The sequence below is a fragment of the Antennarius striatus genome, chromosome 10 (genome assembly GCF_040054535.1).
Source record: "Antennarius striatus isolate MH-2024 chromosome 10, ASM4005453v1, whole genome shotgun sequence".
Lineage (NCBI taxonomy): Eukaryota > Metazoa > Chordata > Actinopteri > Lophiiformes > Antennariidae > Antennarius > Antennarius striatus.
In genome coordinates this window covers 10,557,236-10,570,943 of record NC_090785.1, presented here as the reverse complement: position 1 = coordinate 10,570,943, position 13,708 = coordinate 10,557,236, and the positions used below count along the sequence as shown (strand labels likewise).

Here is a 13,708-nt window from a genome sequence, read left to right as displayed (position 1 = left end):
TATGTGGATCATCTCATATGATCCACAATCTGCTCATGTCAGCGAGCCAGCTTCCTCTTTACTGGGGTGTGAATCCCCCCCCCCCACCCCCCAGAGAGCTGAAAGACGTGTGTGTGCGTATGTAGGTGCGCACGCACGTTTATATACACACACACAAACACACACACATGCTTTGATAGTGTATCAAAACTCTGGACATATACATCAGGATATATAATACACTGCATATCTGTGCTGTGTGTGATGTAAGATGTTAGAGGTGCTACACAATGAAGAGGAGAGATTTGGTATGGAACGGGGCCGCCTCTAGGGGTCCTCACACCAATCAGCAAAGCGCACCAAGAATCAATTAACACCAGTGGGAGGGGGCAGAGGGTACAGCGCCACACACACGCTTAGATACACACGCTGCCCACACACATGGTACTGTCTGAGGAGATATCCATCAGATCACACGTTGTGCGATATGCCAATGTGTATGAAAGCATACATTTGTGTGTCTTTGGATGTGTGCGTCCCCATCTTGGAGTGCCCCGGTCTCTCATGGTGTGAGGTTGGGGAACAGATTGGTGGTCGGCAGGGGGGTCAGGCCAGGGTCACCCCCCATCTGAGCCGTGCATGTGTGTGTGTGTGTGTGTGTGTGTGTGTGTTTCAGCTTCTATGTGTGTAGCGTGTCCTGACCAACACTTCTAGGCTCCGGTGGCAGGCAAGAAGTGAAGAAGATGGATGGTGTTGATTCAAACTATGAATTCATTGTTCCCCCGGAATCCATAGAGAATAAATACATCCACAGAAATTATGAAGGAAGAGCCCAAAATGAGCATCTCACATTTTATATTCCTCTTTCTCTTCTTCTCTGTCTTCTTGTCTCTCTCTGCTGTGGGGGACAGCTGCTGGCTACATGAAAACCATTCATCATTGCATCATTTACCATAAAATTATTGACAGCGAGGAAGGCGCGGAGCTTTCGTGGCTGCGTTTTACAAGGTTGGACAAAGGGAAAATTCATGCTTTAGTGGAAACCAAAAAAAAACAACTTTAATAAAGTAAAAACAAAAGACAACCATGTTATCTGGATGGCGTGGAGGCTCCGCTGAGAAGGAGGACAAAGAGCAAGAAAGTGCAACAAGACATTTCCATTGCGACAGAGCAGCCAGATAAAGTGATCAAAGAGTGTCTTCCATTTGCCCATAAATGTTCCGCTGCAAAAACCCCACCTCTTTCTCTTCCTCTCTCTCTAAACATCGCCGTCTCCATCTGTTAGCCCGTTGCACTCGTCCGTCCACTTCCCCCCCCTCCATCGTTTCCTCTCCTCCCTCTGCTCCTCTCTGGCCTTCCTACCCTCAGGGAGGTAAGGTGATCTTCCTGTGCTGGTGTAAGTGACTGGTATTAGTCTCTTTCTCTGTCTGTCTGTTTGATCCCAGCACTAATGACTCCACAGGGACTGGGATCTGATAATAGGAAATCAATATAGAGAATAACGCTCTGGAGTGGCCTCACTTAGCCCTGGCTCTTTCACGCCTCACAGCAAAGTGTATCCGTGTGTGTGAGTGTGTGTGTGTGCGTCTCCATGGGAGAAATCTGTGTATGAGAGAACCAGAACTTAACTATGGGAATATTGCCTGGTGTGTTCAGTAGTACAAAACATTTTTGTTAATTTTTGTGATTAAAATCACACAAATGAACTCCGCATTCTGAAAAATACTTAAACACACTGGATTGAATCAAAGCTACTGGACAGCTGACATTTTCAGGGTCATCCTGCAGTAATATGCATATGTGGCTGTGACTGTGTCTAATTGGTACCACTCATGTGCCTAGGGCCAGACAGGTGGGGCTGGTGGCATGAGGTTGATGCTCCCCACCCCTCCCAACATTCACCCTGAGGGGCCATAAGGCCGGGCAAAGCAGGGGGCTGGAGTAGCTCCCTCTGCCAGGCACCAGAGCACTATGGCTGGTGGCAGCTGGTCCCCTGTCCCCTCCTCCCCTGCACGAGCACCCTGCAGGCAGGCAACAGGAGGGGTGAGGAGGTCAAGAGGCTGGAGAGAACGGGTGGAACGGCAGCGACATGCGGGATAATCGGCTTTTATGAAGCGGAGAGGACACAGACAGAGAGAGATGGGAAACACGGCTGACACAATGCAACTGACTACAAGCAGTAATGAATTAACACATTAGCGCCACGTCCAGGGGCGTTCATGAGCGCTCAGCTGCTCTTAAAGTCAAACCCTCAGCGGCATGCTCTCTGTCTCACATAGACACACACACAAGTCATAGTCATAAGTCACTACAGCAACAGCAAACACACACACTTATTAATTGCATCAGTCATTTTGGTGATGGCAGGTACATCTGAAAGCTGCTGAGTATGATAATAGGTTAAAAACGTCTCCACAACAAAAAAAAAAAACATCACAGAAACTTCAGTTCTCAGGGTAGCAGAGATGAAGTTTAACCCAAATTCACATACAAAGATCAGACAACACTGTTGGAATCTTCCTGTCCAAAACTCAAGCCATGTGTTCAATTATCATCAGCCCCAAATGATATCCATTAATGCCTTAACTGTTTCTTTCACATCTCAATCTAAGCCATCCTGTTCTTGCTCTCTGTCCATCCCTATAATTCTGCATGCGGTTACTTACTCCCCTCTCTCATGCTCTTCCCCTCTATCCTCCTCACCCTCCCTCCCCAGACTTTTAACCAGCGTGAAGAGGCAGCCATGCATTCAACCATCAGACAGGCTTACATGGTCTACCCTCACACACGCACACACTGAGTCAAAGCATATTGATTCCTCAAGTGTAATAACAATGTTCACTGAAACAAATATTCACCATATCGGGGCGTACTTATGAGGTTAAATGTGCATCCTGATACTTGCAGTAAAAAAGCTTACATGACTGATTTGTATACAAAATCACACTGAAAGTCTCTCCGTGGGCTCCTGCTTGAGTTCATATAAAAAAATATATATTATGTATTCCACCATAACTCCGCACCTAAAAAATTTTTGGTTTTCCTTCCTTACAAAAAAAGCTTACAAGATAGCAACCTTTATTTTTGGTCTTTTAATTTCTACCAAACCATATTTGGGACATCTAGGGTGACATTTTTCATGGTTTATCTGCTTTTCAAGTCTCCATCAGATGAAGTGCATCCACTCAGATCAGTGGTCCAGTGACAGGCCAGTGATGATGATGGGCCAGACTCTGTCCCTGATGGAGGATCCCATTCCTCTCTTCTCATCCAACAATCCCACTGAGCATGTCAATATGAAACCCTACCTCCCACCCACCCACCCACACACCCACACGCACACACACACACACACACACACACACACACACACACACACACACACACACACACACACACACACACACACACACACACACACTGGGGCCATGCCGGGCTATCCCTTCCATTACAGACAAGACAGGCTTAAATTGATAGGATGACCCTGTAACTGCTGCATCTGCGTGTGAAAATATGCACGGCATGGAAAGGAGAAATTATGAGACTCTATATTATAATATTGGTCTGAATGTGAGCATAATTTATTGTAAGACCTTTGTCATGCGGAGGTTTGACGGAGGCGGGCAGTACAGCTTTTTCAAGCCTACCCAACTTTTAGAAATCCACCGTCTTGTAAATGCTGTCAGATGGCCAATGCCAGTGTCTTTCAGCTTAATACCACCTATATTAAATAGTTTAAATATTTCATAAGGGCGGTTTTTAGAGCGAGGGAGGGGAAATCGTTAGCTGCGGTAAAGTTTCATTAACTGGTCCCCATTTCGCTGCGAGGCAAACTCATCTCCTCTTATTGTAATAAAACAATCTCTCTCTCTCTCTTTGGGTGCTGCTATCCACTCATCTCCCTCTCTCCACCGCCTCTCTCCTTCTCTTTTACATCATAATAATACACTACATCCCCTTTAAATGCACTATTACTTACCGCTGCCTTTTCATATTGTAACATCACGGGCACTTTAGCGACAATATAAACGCGTGTCATTCATTATTCAGAGGCAGCCGGCCTCGTCCCCCTTTTAAAAAGTCAGGCGTGTTGCTGAAATTGATAACGGCGAAGAGACGCGCAATAAAAACGCAGCCCCCGGGTACTGGAGCTGCAGCCCAGACCCCCGATTATGCAGATCAAGTGGTAATTTCTCAAACAAATCGCACTCTTTCACTCTTTTGTTGTCGTTTCTTTTTGGACTTTCGAAATCGGGGTGTCAGCATTTTTATTGCCTGTGGAAAAAAAAATGAGAATTGATGTGCGTCTTAATTGTTCGAGCAGGCTGTGGGCTTTTTCAGAGACGCCATTTAAACGTTTGGGCCTAAAAGAGATAACCTTACGTCTGTTTTTTTATAATACATCAATACTTTTTATCCTTTCTGCTGTAATCATGAATCGATTACAGCACTTCCGTCATCATCTATAGCCGGTAATAAATTTCAGAAGCTCCATGAAGCTGCGGCCGGCCTGATCCTTGTGCGTCTGGATAACCGGTGTCACGGATATCCCGGTGTGTCAGGTCAGGGAGAATGTGTGTAGCTCTCATAATCATTGGATTACACCGGATTACCAACACCCCGTCTGCTCCCTACATGTTTGGGGAGGACTGCAGTCACTCTGATGGGGAGTCAAGAAAAACGCGCATAACTTGGATGAAGCCGTTTTCTCGGTATTCCTCACGCTATTAATAACTGTGTAATTATTTTAAATATACTCAGTTGATTTGACTAGGGGCTCGGTTTTACAAACCCCAACATATTTCTTGATGGGAAATTATTTTTGAAAATGTCGTCGAGAGAAACATAAAAATGTCCGCATTGCTGACAGCTGTAACAGACCAATTCTCCACCATCAAAAGCCACCAGTAGGTTCACATATGGAAGGATGAACCAGCCAACACCCAGAGTCTGTCCATATTGCCAAACAAACACCTCGGGCCTTGTCCAATATTGCCTCATAAGACTTTATTGTGAAGGGCGAGATAGGGTCGCTTTTTAAAATATATATTATCAAATACAGTTCTCTGTGTTTGCATCCTGTATATTATAGACTCACACTTTTAATCAATTACATTTAATTCCATTCATTTTTTTTTAAATCGGCCATACTGTAACATTTAGCATCAAATGGTTAAAATGAAGATGCATCTGTAAATATATGTGTTGTTCAGATTCAACGGTGATTGTTAAAGGGTCAAATAAAACAACTGATAGCCTGTATAGAATTGATCCAAGAAGGCAACATAACCCAAATACATTAGAAAAAAAAAAAAACATTTCTATTAGAGTCTTCAAAAACTATGATTAATGGACGCATCTTTTAAAAGCTTACAAATAGAAACCCCATTGTCATTAAATGAATATGTTGGCCATTAGTCGGTTTAAGTACTGCAATGTGATATCTTAAAAAGCCACCTGCCGCAACCGAAGCCGAATCGCATTTGTCTGTCCCTGAGACAAGTTAGTGAAAATGTGATTATCCGGTCACTTTGGGCGCCTGTTACATTGAATCTGGGCGGTTAGCAGCTTGCAGAGCCCGGACACTTTATCTGAGGTAGCCCATAGCCGCCGCTTGTCAGGCCATTTAATGTGGCGTTGGCTGCAAGGACATAATAAGACATCCTCTGCCATCCTCAATAGGTCCAGTAGATTCAGAGCCAAAGCTCAATTAGTCCGTTTATTTTACAGAGACGCGATGCGTTCAGGTAAATCCATCACCCTAGAATTATTTCAGATTGTCTGTAAATGTTTTCAGTGATTTTACATCATTTTCTTGAGTAAACACAAATATGACTGCTTTGTTTTTATTGAAGGTAAAAACATTAAAAAGCTTTAAACGCAGCATTGTGGTTTATGGGGGGTGGGGGGGAGAGAAAACATTTCATCAGGTTTTGTTCCGTCTTAAAAGTCCTACATTTTTAAACAGCGCTAAACACCACTTGTTCAGCTGCATTTAATATAACACAACTCTCCTCGTTTGATTGCGAAGCGTGGACGATTTGGAAGATTTAGATTAAAGGCAATACCGAGGCTGACATTTCTCATTTCCGTCTCTCTTTTATAATATGATAAATAATCCCCGAGTCAAAAACCACTGCCTACATTCAAACTTATTATTCCTCACATTGTCAAACAAATGCCTCAGAGATGACAGACACGAAGGACAAATGACGCACAATGATAAATGGAGATGGGCAGACGCTTCAATTCATTAGACCCTTAGGTGTGTAAAAACTTTTCCCTCTGATATCATCCGTCACCAAAACTTGTGAATCTTTTTCTGTGAACTCATTTCTAGGGGGCCAACAGAACACTGACAGATGACTGACAAAACAGTTTGTTTGAAACGATTCACTTTTAGACGATTCACCACCAAACTTAAGAATATAAATATTTATAAAAAGGAATATTCATCTTCATTGGTTTGAGGAGGTACCTTTACGGGGTTTTTTTTTTTTTAAATGAAATAAATTTCAATAAAGTTGACGCTTGTGCTTTATTCTATTTCCATAATAACGTCAATCTCACACACAAGACACGAATTTGCGATATCTTGACATACATACAATAAGCTGACGCCCGTTGTTTTAGACGTATTGGCCATCGTGCCAAATAGCTGGCCTTCCTCCATTAACATTCAATCAGTCGTTCCGGTGCCAGCCAATGAATGGTGGAGAAGGATGGAGGAGGACGGAGCTGCTAGACGGAGCGTTTTGACGCGCTGAGAGGAGGACAGAGCGTCACATCTCTCCAAACGCCCATCAAACTTTCACCACAGCCTGTGGAGGGGACCCAGTCCTCTGGAAGAGGCCTGCCGTAGACCACCAGGACGCGCTGGATTCTGAGCACACGGATGGACAGCGATGGAGAGACTACCGGCGATGTCTTTCGGTGCAATTTGACCCTCCAGTGAATTTTCCTCAGAACGTTGTAAGTTTTTTTTTGTTTTTTTTTTCCCCCTCCTTCTTGCAACAACCACATCGACAGAGATGGAGCAGGCACCGAGCGCGCCGAGTCCTCCTCCCAAACCGACCCACCACGAGCCCATCAGCTTCGGCATCGACCAGATCCTGAGAGCCGGTACGGAGCCGGAAAACGGCCGCATGGCCGGAAGACAAAATGGATCCGATTCCAGCAGCGGGGCTGGGGACAATTATTACAGTTTGGGAAGCCCGACCGGCGCCGGCGCGCCCTCGTACACCGCGCTGTCCATCTCTCTCTCCGGTATCATGCCTCCGATGGAGGCTTCGGGTTCGTATGGAGAGAGCAGGAGTCTGGGAAGTCGCGGAGTGATTCGAGTCCCGGCCCACAGACCCATGACGGCACCTGGACCCCCGGGCCCCGTGCAGAGCGCTGTCCCCGGGTTTGGAGGGTTGTGTTTCCCTTGGATTGGAAACCGGTTCGCTAAAGACAGAATATCAGGTAGGCCAGGCTTAACCCCATGAAGTAGTGGGGGCTTTCGTTCACATTTACTTGTGTTCAGGACAAAAAAAATGAAGAAGAAGAAAACACTTGAATTAAAAAGACATAACAAGTGTGCCAAATATTTGGGAAGGTGTGAAAAAGTGTTTCCACATATACTTATTTAAAATTCTTTAAGCAGGAGGTAAATCAGGATGCAATTTCTTATAAATAATGCTTTCTTTATTATTATTATTATTATTATTATTATTATTATTATTATTATTATTATTATTATTATTATTATTATTATTCACCTTTTCGTGTTATTGATATTGTCTTGATAGTTTGAGGAGGTGAATATTTCCTTTATTCATCTAAATAAATGAAATAATTTACGATCACTGCAGACAATTTTATCAGGCTTGGTCACACATAGTTTCCTATTGTAATAAAAATGATCCAAAATGTTTTTTTTTTACATGTTAATAATTTTTGCTTGCCCTCATAAATTGAAAAGAAAAATAAAACAAAAACTTCTAAATTGATTTAGAGATTTAATATTTTTGTGTTTTAAAATGTAAACAAGGTTGAAGTGGAGATGTGGAGGATTTAGGTTGGCTTTTAAACATTTTTCACACGTCAACTACAAGCAATTTGTTTCACTACAAGTTAACAGTTGCTTGTGTTAGCAAAGGCCGATGATATTTCGTATTTACAGTATTTACAGCAAAGATAACCAGACCAGTGGGACCGCTGTCTTCTCCACAATTACCACTGCAGTGACAATGAAAGCTCTAACAATTCAAAGAGGAGCAGCGTTTTTATTTTTAGTAATTGCCCTGTTCCCTCCACTCTGGCCAGACTCATCTCTCACAATAAACTTCATCTCACATTTCTCACACGGCCTTACACAGTCTAAATAGGGAATTGTTGTCAAACAGGGCGGATATCAATGATATATGGCCTTGAATTTCCATACAGAGTGGGGAGTGAATTAGCCTGTTTGGTGCTGTGTTCCACTCACTGGTGTGCGCCTCTGTCCTCCCTGCAGCGGCTCTGGTGCCGTTCGCTGTGACGCGGCGAATAGGGCACCCGTACCAAAACCGAACTCCCCCCAAAAGGAAAAAGCCCCGCACCTCATTCTCCAGAGTTCAGATCTGTGAGCTGGAGAAGCGTTTCCACCGACAGAAGTACCTGGCCAGCGCGGAGCGGGCAGCCCTGGCCAAGAGTCTGAAGATGACGGACGCACAGGTGAAGACCTGGTTCCAGAACCGCAGGACAAAGTGGAGGTTAGTCTGGAATTTCATATTCAACTCTCAGAGGACTCTAATTACACTTGCGGTCATATTTCACCACACGTAGAGACGGTAGAGAGCGTAAAGCACGAAATTACATATTTTATAACTCCTGCTCTGAAACAAAACTTTAACAGATCATCATAATGTCCTCTGAAGTTACCCTGTCGACAAGGAACAAAAGTCACAGAATATACATGACAGCAACAAATTCATAATTTCAGATTTAACATATTTTATTAAGGCTTCTTTTTAGATTTCATATTGCTGATTTAGAATTTATTTAACATAATTCAGCCTTAATTATTAAATCTTATAGCCGATGTTTCGGTTTTTTCCAATTATTACAGGACTTCAATGTTATTTGTTATTTTGAAAGTGCGTAATTCCTGATACTTGAACCATTCAGATAATGTTCTAAAAAAGCTGCCTAGAAGCCATTGTGAATTTCCACAAATTTTCACTCTTTCGTAAAATTTACGTATCCCCATTTCTTACTTTATTAATATTAATATTAATATTATCAATTAATTTATCAATGTGAAATTGTTGTCTCTTGGCTTCTTTCAGGAGACAAACAGCCGAGGAGAGAGAGGCGGAGCGTCAACAAGCCAATCGCCTCATCCTGCAGCTGCAGCAGTCCGCCCTCCAGAAGTCTCTCGGCGAATCAGCGGTGTCGGATCCACTGTGTGCCCATAATTCCTCCCTGTACGCCCTGCAGAACCTTCAGCCTTGGGCCGAGGACAGGGAATAAAGGCCAGACTACACGCTCTAATCAATAAGCATCTTCTATTATCCCTGGGAGGATAGATGCATTCAATAAAGCCCACATGAGGACAGTGGGACTTACCTTGATCCATGAAATGGGGAAAAAAAAATGATGGACCAGAAAAGCTGAAGGTGTCACAGCTGTTTGAGTGGATGTTGTGAACATGGACTTGATTTGATGGTAAGTGATCCCTATGTTGAAGAAGGAACTTGTTTGGAATAGGACTTGCAGCTCTGAACTACTTTAAAATCCAGAAAAAATGAAACAGAAATTTTGACTGGAAGTTCTTGTGAATGTTCTTGTTAATGAGCTTGCTTGTTCTCTTCGTTAGAATAATATCCAGAGAGATATTTGGTTATTACCCTGAAAGTGACACTTAATTCTTCAGTCAGACACATCAAGGTTTTTCTCTGAAGGGTTTGTCCTTCAACGCAACCATCTTTCCAGAAACAGTCATTGCTGCATTTTGGGAAGGCCAGATGAAAGTAAAGCTTTCAATAAAACATCTATACATCTATACAATAGAGCATTTGCATTACAAGGTGCTTAATAGTTATAAATAAATTTCATCCTGTTTCATACCAAATATCAACACAAATATCTTCAGAAAAATGAGCCGGTGCAGAGATTGTTTTCTTTCTCCTGATCTCATTTATCCCAACACAATGCACCACCACATTCACCTGTACATTCAACTGGAGAAAATTGAAGAAAATGTTGCCGAGAATGTCACATTACAGGGAAATACTTTTGTGAGCAACTATAAAAGGAAAATAGATTGCAGGGTTACAGGGAGAAGATATAAAAGAGGCTGTAAGTTGGGTAATAAAGGGAGTGATGCATGTTCAGTGATGGTGGTGACGTTTTTTCATATGCACATTATTTTACTTTATTTGTTGGCCGTGACGTCTGGAATACAGACACAAATGTAAAATCCTTTCTGTACTTCTATTGTATATGTGTAAATAACAGTATAAACTAATCATGTGACTTTTTTTTTGCTCATGTTTTTTATAGCCAAAAAAGGATTTAATACACAGTAATTATAAGCCGTATAAAAATAAGTAGCATACACAATTTCATTTGTTTCTTGAAAAGTTTATTGATAAATATAATAATTTTATACAATATTTCAATACACACATGGTTTCATTCTCACAGTTTTAAGATGTCTGTTTGTCTTCCTGTCTGTCTGTCTGTCTATCTGAACATATGTCTGGGTTCTTTTTAGCTGAGCAGCAACACAACGCAAGAATTTTTATCACACTATTGGTACCACAGTGAGAGGGTATGACAGTAAATCATTTATAATTCTATGAGGGTTTTTTTTTTTCTTGCTCAATTTTCACAAAGATGGCTATGCTTTGAAAAAGAAAGATGGCTATGGCTTCAGATTCAGTGAAACAATTTGTCTCATCTTCTGTCTTTGTCTCACTCTCACTCTTATTATTTTTACACTATCCCTCTTTCCATTTTTCCTTTTCACAGTGAAAGGTTTGGTCGCTCCGGATCAAGATTTTTTTTTTGATGACAAAAACTTTCTTCTTATACACAAACACGATCGGTTGAGCGGTACTGATGTCCACAAGATAACGCTGCATGCTAGGAAATGACACACATCTGTATTCAGGCAGACATAAACTTTACATCAGGACAGCACACACACAAAAACATGCAGGACCCTTTGTCGGTATGTGTCTGTGTGCCAGTAAACCTCGAAATAGACTCTTTATTAAGGGTAGAATAATTACGTTTCTATTAATCTTGACAGATAGAAAGACAGTTGGAAGCATACAGACGAGACACAAATGATTTTGTGTTGTGAGAAAAAACCAGAGATACAACAGTTAATAAATATGTACAGCAAAGTCGTCACAACATTGAAACACTGAATGACACCACTGGAATGCACACAGTAGGAATAAAAAGGGTTCTTGAAGAAGTTAACAAGAGACAAATGACTGCTGCAAGCTGATTGAGGTCAAATTCAGCGCTGCTAACATTTAAAGGCCTGTGTCTGAATTTAGTGCATGTAAAGAGATGAGGAGGCTCCGTGAGACGCACCAGCAACATGGTTTCCTACAATTACATTTGTTTATTTTTTTATGGCAGATATGGATTAAATATGCCATATGCCTTTGTATTGCAAGCTTCACAATATTGCTGACATTTGCTTTTTTGACACAAAAAGTAAAGACGAATAAGAACAAATAAGCTTCTAACACAAGAAGAAAGAATGAAATTCCAGTTTTGATTGAAAATGTGGTTGATTATTCATATTTAAGAAAAGTATCTGACCAAATATGAGAGAATCAGTGTTTACACAATCTTCAGTGTGACGGGAATGACATCAACAAATGAGGCAGACGGAGACAAAGTAAATGAGATGAAAAGGTCAAATGTCTTAGGGACATTTTCCAAAACTGGTGACAGTTTGTCTCCATAGATACGATACAACAAGACATCCTCCATGAAGTAAGGAATCCAGCCTACACAGATTGGCAAGATCTCTTCAGCTGCAAACCATGTTTGTTCCTTTCTCCTTTTATGTGCAACATTTTCTTTGTTCCTTTCTCTTCACTCGCTCTGTGCCTCCATCAGCTGCACCGTCTCTCTCCTCTGTCTTGTCTAGATGACGTTTTCAAATAGCTGTAGAGACCTCATAATGTTTTCATCCTGTTCAAAGAAAGTGGAAAATTAAGAGGCTGGCCATGAGGAGAAAGTCTTCAAACACTCGACATTTAATCAGTTTACTGGTCACTAGAGGGCAGTGAAAGCCTGGAAATGTCCAAGTCAGCGATCTCTGCAGATAAACCCATTGATACACAAAGTTGCAACACCCATAATTAACAGCCTGTAAAGACAGAACTGTTGACTTTTCATCTCCAAGAGGTCACTGGAGAAACAGAACTATTGACAGATCACAGGAGGAAAAGCAAAAACATTACTGATAACCTCAGCAATGGCTCCGAATGGCTCTCTGTCGTCATTCTTCTGTTCTCCAGACCTTTGCTTTCACTACAATATCATATTTTAAAAGTAACTTTTGGAATATGTTAGAGGAAAAAAGAACTTAGAAAATAAAGAATACCTCTTGACATGAGAGGATGAATTCATCAAGAGTGACCACACCATCTCTATTTTTGTCCATTTTCTGCGAAAGGAAAATACACACTGTCAAAAATACACACATATCAGATAAATACATTTTTTATTTGAATTATTACAAATTCTCATATATCACACGTTCTGGTGATTTTGAATTTTTCTGATGGCAGAGCAATACATTTTTGCCTCACAAATTTGAGACTTGTCCTACAAAATAAGTGAAATAAGCTATTAAAACAGACAGATGTACAACAAAAACCTGAAAGCAGTGTTGTTTTTCTGAGCTCATTAAAAAATAATTAATTTTGGGGCATATTGCTCACAGAAAAGCGATGCTACACTTGCATGATAACCTTACATGAGGCATTGCTTCTGATAATATCAGCAGCATCTTTATCTGAGCTCATTTGCGCCAGTTTGTAAAAAAATGAAAATATACTATACATTTTTACAGTAGTTGTAGTACTTTCTGTTTCTATTGTATACTAAACAATGTAAAATAATGGGAATTGAAGCAGATTTCTTTCAACAGGTTCTGCAGCGCGTTAGACCTGGACAATGACGCTGATATTAAGTATCATCTTCAGTATCATCTGTTAATCAATTAAATAACTCATTTTACATGTAATAACAGCAATTTTAAACTGCATTTATTTTTTTTATATTCGTTAAAACTACCAGACAATTGTACAGTATTTTTTTCTTTCTCAAATTCCCTGCACATATATGTAACATTACAATAATAGCATATAATTGAATACGTTGTTCATTATGTAAGGAATTGCATCCAAAAACATTTTTCTTTAAAATCGGAAGGTGAATCTAAATAGTTTAAAGTTAATGTACTATTTTACATTTGAATTATTAATCCTTTTTTTTCTTTAATCAAACATGAAGCATAGTCTTTTTAAAAGATTATCCACTAAACTTTTATGCAGTGGACTAAATGAAAGAAAATGGTTTTGAGGTACTGGAACATCCTGGCTTGTATGAGGTGGGAAAACACAGCCGACACACAAGTGATGCACAGACTGGACATAACATAACATAACATAACATAACATAACATAACATAACATAACATAACATAACATAACATAACATAACATAA

The 13,708-nt window shown here is 40.9% G+C and overlaps 2 protein-coding genes across 3 annotated transcripts in view; one reads left to right on the top strand and one right to left on the bottom strand.

Annotated features, from left to right (window-relative positions):
• Window positions 1-7,010: 7,010 nt before the first annotated feature.
• On the top strand, window positions 7,011-9,474 carry tlx3b (T cell leukemia homeobox 3b). The gene is made up of 3 exons (XM_068326352.1): window positions 7,011-7,443; window positions 8,477-8,714; window positions 9,291-9,474. Exons 1-3 carry the CDS (start codon window positions 7,011-7,013, stop codon window positions 9,472-9,474), a joined length of 855 nt encoding a protein of 284 aa, XP_068182453.1.
• A 1,150-nt stretch (window positions 9,475-10,624) lies between these two features.
• The window catches only part of LOC137602562 (A-type potassium channel modulatory protein KCNIP1), a 34,486-nt gene continuing 31,402 nt past the window's right edge, over window positions 10,625-13,708 (bottom strand). For both annotated transcript variants that reach the window (XM_068325407.1, XM_068325408.1), the window contains exons 7-8: window positions 12,581-12,643; window positions 10,625-12,165 (exon numbers count right to left, since the gene is read on the bottom strand). In XM_068325407.1, the coding sequence (XP_068181508.1) occupies window positions 12,118-12,165; window positions 12,581-12,643 (111 nt within the window). In that variant the 3' untranslated portion in view covers window positions 10,625-12,117. The remainder of the gene's footprint in view (window positions 12,166-12,580; window positions 12,644-13,708) is intronic.